This window comes from Lasioglossum baleicum, unplaced genomic scaffold, assembly GCF_051020765.1.
Source record: "Lasioglossum baleicum unplaced genomic scaffold, iyLasBale1 scaffold0099, whole genome shotgun sequence".
Classification (NCBI taxonomy): Eukaryota; Metazoa; Arthropoda; class Insecta; order Hymenoptera; family Halictidae; genus Lasioglossum; species Lasioglossum baleicum.
In genome coordinates this window covers 499,692-506,490 of record NW_027469159.1, presented here as the reverse complement: position 1 = coordinate 506,490, position 6,799 = coordinate 499,692, and the positions used below count along the sequence as shown (strand labels likewise).

Genomic DNA, 6,799 nt, shown 5'->3' with positions numbered 1-6,799 from the left:
TCAATAAAGCCGGCTTGCTACTTGGAAGGAATGGCCTACGCTAGAAGGTTAGACTGTATACGAATGGGTAATGTTCTGCAATGGCTTGACCTCCTGCTATAATATTCGAACAGTGAATGATGGTACAGCTGATCGAGCAACACTACTGTATGGTCTCCGTTAATTTCTTAAGACATGATTTTGAACCGCAAGCAATTCTTTCTCAATTTTATATTTATATACAAATACTGCAATTTACTGTTATGGTCGTTACAATTTTTTTTCGAAATTGTTAGTTCTATATTTCTATTGTTAGTTAAAAAAAAAATTCTATTTCTGAATACAAGTGTCTTTGGAACTAGCTCACTGCACGTTTATCACATTATTTTGTTAAAATTATTGTAATTTTTACATGATTTTCTGTATACGTACCTACGCTTCCGAAGCGACACGAATGGTCTGGAGATGCAGTTGCCTTCAGTATGATGGAACAGCACTGCTGGATGTTCTTCGTCAATTTCATTAATTCTAATTTGGTTCCGTGTGGATTTCATCCCAGTCTTCCATTAATATATACATCCTGCAATTTTCTCTTCGGATATCTTCGATTTCTTCCATAATTTGCAGTTTGTAATTTCAAAAATTTGTATGCCTTAGTAAAGGTGTCCTTGAAAATAATTGAGTGTACCATTATAACATTACTTTGTTATATTTATGGTTATTGTACATGATTGTCTAAATACGTATCTATGCTTCATGAAGGTCGCGAATAGAGTGGTCTTGCAGTTCCATTCGGCATATCGGTGCGACACTACTGTATCATTTTCGGTAATTTATCTATCCATGACACTGAACCGTATGCATTGTTTCCCAGTCCTCCATTTATTCATACGTACTGAATATTTACTGTTTTGATATGTTCCGTTTTTCTCATAGTTTCTAATTTTTAAATTCACAAATTTCATCAGAGTAAAGGTGTCATTGGAATTAGTTGAGTGTACGTTTATGACATTATTTAGGACAATTTGTTGCCTGTGTTATTTGATTGCCTGTAAACGTACCTACGCTGCCGGTGCGACACGAATGTGGATCCGTTGTAGTTGCGTAGGCAGATCGGAGGCGACAGTAGCGCATGGCCCTTGCTTCTCCTTTGTCCTTACCGATGAAGCGTAAGCATTGATAGGCTGGATTTTATTTGTTACTACATACCGCAATTTACTTTTTGGATATGTTCGATTTGTTTCATATCTTCTAGTCTTTAATTTCAAAAACTGTATTTCTTAGAAAAGGTGTCTATGGAATTTGTTGAGTGTACGTTTGACGAGATAATATTCTAAACCTATAGTAGTTTTACATTATTGGCCGTATAGGTGTCCACGCAGCCGGAGCAACACGACTGGCGAGGTCTTGAAGTCGCGTACGGCAGATCGTAGCGGCACAACTGGATGGTCGTCGTTAATTCCTTTAAAAACAATGTTGTACCGTAATCGGTCTTTCGAAATTCTCTGTTTATTTAGAAATACCGTAATTTACTCTTAGGATATCCTTAATTTCCTCCGATGTTTCCGATTTTTATTTGAAGTATTGTATTTCTTATTAAAAGTTTGAAATTAGTTAAGTGTACGATTATGATAATATTTTGCTATACTAACTGTTATTATATACGGTTGCCTGTATGCAGAAATACGCTTCCGGAAAAACACGGCTGTAGTGGCTTTGCAGTTGCGAACGGCCGGTCGGAGTGACAAAACTGGATGGTCTTCGATAATGTTTTTAACCTTGATATTGTACAGTAGGAATATTTTTCCAGTTTTTCATTTATCTGTACATACTCTAATTTACTGCTGTGATATTTTCACTTCTTCTAAAAAATACAATTTCTGAAACAAAAAATTGGAGGGTTTGAATAAATCCGGAAAAATCATTACAGTAGATTACAGGATGTAGTAAGAAATAGTCGAAGGAATGCATTCGACACAATATCAAGGATAGAGAAATTAACGAAGACCATACAGTAGCATCGCTACGATCTACCGAACGCAAATACAGGATCACTCCAGCCGTGTCGCTCCGACAGCGTAGGTACTTATCCAGACAATCATATAAAATAGCAATATTTTTAACAACATAATATCATAAACGCACACTCAACTAATTTCAAAGGTACATATACAACGAAATACAATTTTTTGCATAAAAATTGAAAATTTCAAACAAGAACGAAAATATAATAACAGTAAATTTCAGTACCTATAAATAAATCGAAAACTGTAACAGAATGCATATGGTACAAAATCAAGGATAAGGAATTGACTGAAATCATAAAGTAATGCCGCTTCGAGCTGCAGTGTACATCTGCAAGACCTCGATATATCTTCATCTAACCTGTGATAGCATGAGTATAAGCAGGTATTCCGGCCGTAAATCCGCTGAACAGTATTGGTATCAGACATATTAGTTCGCTTGTTGCATATTATTCTAGAGCATCGAACTGTTTGGGTGCGTTGCCACTTTGTAAAAAGTCGAACGTTTTTCTGGAGACCTTATACTCCGAAAGCCTAACCAGTTGTATCGATGGTATAACTCCGTGTTCAGAGGAACAAATTAGTAGACATTCTAGCGACTCGCACATTAGTTTCATGTATGAGTAAGGTGATAGAGGGTCAAACCGTTCTACAGCTTTACCACGTTCTCTGATAGTGGGATGTCTAAGACAATAGCTTCTGCTTTCCTGTCATTCCGAGAGCTGAACCAGGTATTCGGGTAGTCAATCCTCTGAGCAGTATTAGCAATACTAATTTGCAGTACTAAGTTCTCCAAGCCGTTTGAGACCATTACCAATTGGTATAAGGACGAAAATTTTACCGAGGGCATTACTTTCCGAGAAGCATATGCCGCTGTAGGGCGTGTCTTGCATAGTGTTAGTGGAATCAAATTATTAGACATTTGAGCAGATGGACACCATATTTTCGTGTATGTACACCATAATCGAGAGACAAGCTGATCGAGATCGTTACCACCAGCTTTGAGGGACGCACAGTTACGTCCATGTAATCCACTCACTGGATACCTGGCCTGACAGTCGGAATCACTAGATATGTGAAACCATTCACATCGCCGTTAGGGCCTAAGAATGGCGGTGTCGTTCTCCAACGGCTTTGCTGTCGATTTTTATATTTATTCATGAAATGTGGTGTCCGTCTGCCAGTATGTCGACTAATTTGTTTCTGCGAACAATAAGAAAGACACTCGCTACGGCGCGATCGGTTCTCGGACGGTAAGGTAATCTGTAAGAATAATGACGTTATACTAAATGCTATCGTTCTCGAACGGCTTTACGCTCCGTTTTAATACCCAAGCTGTGAATTATGGCGTCGGTTGACCACACTGTTCATTGGATTTACTCGCGGAATACCTGGTTTGGCTCTCTGAATCACAGTATAGGTGAACGTATTGACATAGTCGTTCGACTCTGACAGAAGGGCGCAACGTTCTCGAGCGGTTTGACCCTCGATCTTCTAGATCATACATGAAGTCATGGTGCCCGTAATTAAATTGTTTTCTAATTTGTTTCTCTTATCACGAAGTCATGCTCTCGATACTGCGGGATACGTTCTCGGAAGGTAACGTAGTCTGCAAATAGAATGACTCTATAACTATTTGTAATGCTCCCCGACGATTTGTCTTCCTACTCTAATGCTCATGCCGAGAGTTTAGGTGTCTATTGTCAATGCTGTGCAGCGAATGTACTCCTAGTATACGTGGTTTAACTATCGGTATCACAGGGTAGTTGTAGGTATTGACGTAGCTGTGCCACCCTTTATGGTGTGGCGGGACACAGCCCGCAAACCGATCGCCACGCCGCAGCATCAAGGGGAAGGCCATGTGAGGGTTCGGTGGGGTGACGTCGTACCGGTGGGCTGCTACGTCTCACCTAACCGCACGCTCGCAGTGGCCGAGGATTGCATGGGCAGTAAGCGGTGAACAAGCACCTTTCCTGGCCCGTGCTCGTCCTCTGGGACTTCAACGCCCACGCCACCGCGGGGCGTGCCGGAGGACCAACGCGAGAGGCAAGGCGTTACTCGAATGGGCAGCCGGGTTGGATCTGAGGATCCTCAACAGGGGCGGAGCTAGGACGTACGTGAGGCCGGCGGGGGAGTCCGTGGTGGACACCTCCATCGCCTCGCCGGCCGCGCTGAAGATGCTCACCGCATAGGGAGTGGAAGAGAAGATCTAGTTGCTGAGCGACCATATACCCATCCTCATGCGGCACCGCGCCACAGGCCCGTCCCGGCGTCGTCGAGAAGAGGGAAGAAGGGGCGGCATCGACTCGGCTCGGAGGTGGCAGCTGCAGCGCATGGACGGGGATGCTGTGCACGCTGCGGACTGGACCCCATGCCCGGCGGGTGACGCCGACGCGCAGGTCTCGGAGCTCCAGCGAGCCATGACCGAGGCGTGCGACGTTGCCATGCCACGGGCAACGTAGCAGCCACCGAGGTCGGTGTACTGTTGTAGCGTCGAGCTCACGACTCTCAGGGAAAGGGCCAATCGAGCCCGCCGCCGGTACACCCGGGCCAGACGCGGAAGAGCAGCCACGTCGGAGGGGGAGTCCGCCCTACGCAGAGAGTGCAGGCGCACGAACAAGAGCCTGCGCAGGGCGATCAAGAAGGCTAGATCCTCCGAGTGGAAGGCACTGCTAGAAACGCTGCATCGGGAACCGTGTGGTAGTCCGTATCGCGTCGTGTTAGGCAGAGTGAGGGGGTGGGCTCCGCCGCTTACGGAGAGCATGGAGCCTGCCTTCGCGAAGCGGGCCTTCAACGCCCTATTCCCCGCGTCACCTGGGAAGGTGATGACAGCGGAGGAGGCCCCGACGACGGGATGCGAAGTCGGATGGACAGATGGCCGTGGGGTAACCTCCGAGGACCTGAGACTAGCGATACGGGAAATGGGATCGAGATCCAATGCGCCGGGACGGGACGGGATCCCTGGACGCGCCTGGGTCCTCGAGTCGAGTGGGGACCCTCATCACACTGTGCGTCCGGGAGTGCAAGTTTCCGGAGTGTTGCAAGAGGGCCAAGGCGGTGCTACTGCCGGAGGTGGGCAGGTCCCAGTAGTCTCCGGCGGCGTTCAGGCCGATCTGCCTGTTGGACGAGGGGGGGAAGCTCTTCGGGAGGGTGGTAGCTTGGCGGTTGAGGGACCACCTCTCGGGAGCTGGTCCGAATCTGGATGAACGACAGTTCGGTTTCCGGCAGGGGCGGTCGTCCATCGGCGCAGTTCAGCGCGTCAGGTCCGTGTCGGAGACGGTCGTCCAACAGGGCGGGGTGATGTTGGCCGTTAGTTTCGACAACGCCAACGCGTTTAATCCCCTGCCCTGGACTGCCGTCAGTGTGGCGTTGGAGCGACACGAGATGCCCCAGTACCTGGCGGCGGTTGTCCGAGACTACCTGTCCAACAGGCGCTTACAATATCCCGGGAGGGACGGTACTGTGCGCAGAGAGATGCACTGCGGGATCCCACAGGGGTCGGTACTGGGTCCGATCCGGTGGAACTTAGCGATCGATACAGTGCTGCATGGCTCGTTCCCCGATGGGGTGAGTGTTACTTGCTACGCGGAAGACACCCTCGTCACGGCGAGCGGTCGCGAGTACGGGAGGACGTCGCTGCTCGCCGAACTGGGAGTGGCCATAGTGGTCAAGGCCATAGAACGCTTGGGATTCCGCGTCTCGCCGGAGAAGACCCAGGCGATCTGATTCCTCGGCGGGACGAAGCGGGTAGCGCCGTCGGACAACGTACGAAGAGGATCGGTCTACGTGAGTGGAAAGGCAGTCCAGATCCGGGATACGATGAAGTATCTCGGCCTCCTGCTGGACGGCCGATGGACCATCGAGGACCACTTCGAGCAGCTCGCCCCTCCCCTGGAACAGACGGGTGTGGCACTGTGCCGGCTCCTCCCGAACATCGGAGGGCCGGACGAGTGAGTGCGCCGCCTGTACTCCGGGGTCATCCGTTCGGTGGCCTTGTACGGAGCCCCGGTATGGGCGCGGAACTGATGGGCAGCCGCAAAAGCTGTGCCAGACTCGCTAGCGTCTGACGCAGACTGACCATCAGGATGGTGAGGGGGTATCGCACCGTCTCATACGAGGCGTTCTCCGTCCTGGAGGGCCTCCTGCCGCTGGAACTGCTGGCGGGAATGGAGGCCAGAACTTACGGCATCGTGCGTCGTCGACCGAGCGGGCTCCCGAGTCTAGGACCGGTGGAAGCGGATAACATCACGAAGGAGATCTGACGGGCCGGTTTGGAAGAGTGGAGACGGAGGCAAAGCCGTCAGGCGAGCCTCTGCCATGGGACCGTCGGAGCCATCGTCCCGGTCCTACACGCATGGATGAAGAGCGGGGGCAGGCGGACATTCCGCCTCACGCAGGTGCTCTCCGGACACCGGTGGTTCGGAGAGTACCTCAAAAAGGTCGGGCGAGAGGTTACGCCAGGGTGTTGATTCTGCGACCCGGAGGTGGACTCCGCGAAGCACACCCTGGAGGACTGCCCGGCCTGGACGGTTGAAAAACGGGCACTGCAGAGTGTTGTAAGGTGGGACCACTCGCTCTTCGCCATCGTGCTTAACATGGTGGAGCCCGAGAGGAATTGGAGAGCTGAGGCCTCCGTCTGCAAGCAGGTGATGCTGCAGAAGGACGCAGCGGAGCGTGGCCGGGCAGGAGGAGCCCAGGCCCGCTCTGGCTCCGGAAGGCGGTTCCGGCGAGCGCGACGCAGGCTCGCCTGAGCGCGCGCCGGACGTTAGTCCCACGTGGTCGGATAACGACCGGGG

At 50.0% G+C, this 6,799-nt stretch overlaps 1 protein-coding gene across 1 annotated transcript; it reads left to right on the top strand.

The window, feature by feature from the left end:
• The first annotated feature begins 5,822 nt into the window (after window positions 1-5,822).
• LOC143219921 (uncharacterized) lies at window positions 5,823-6,265 on the top strand. The gene is made up of 2 exons (XM_076445715.1): window positions 5,823-5,953; window positions 6,076-6,265. Exons 1-2 carry the CDS (start codon window positions 5,823-5,825, stop codon window positions 6,263-6,265), a joined length of 321 nt encoding a protein of 106 aa, XP_076301830.1.
• The last annotated feature ends 534 nt before the right edge of the window (window positions 6,266-6,799 follow it).

Bases quoted from the DNA above. Each gene is read 5' to 3' on its own strand.
- LOC143219921 (XM_076445715.1), top strand. From the start codon at position 5,823: ATGAAGTATCTCGGCCTCCTGCTGGACGGCCGATGGACCATCGAGGAC. The intron at 5,954-6,075 runs GTGAGTGCGCCG...CGTCTGACGCAG, and splicing joins AACATCGGAGGGCCGGACGA to ACTGACCATCAGGATGGTGA.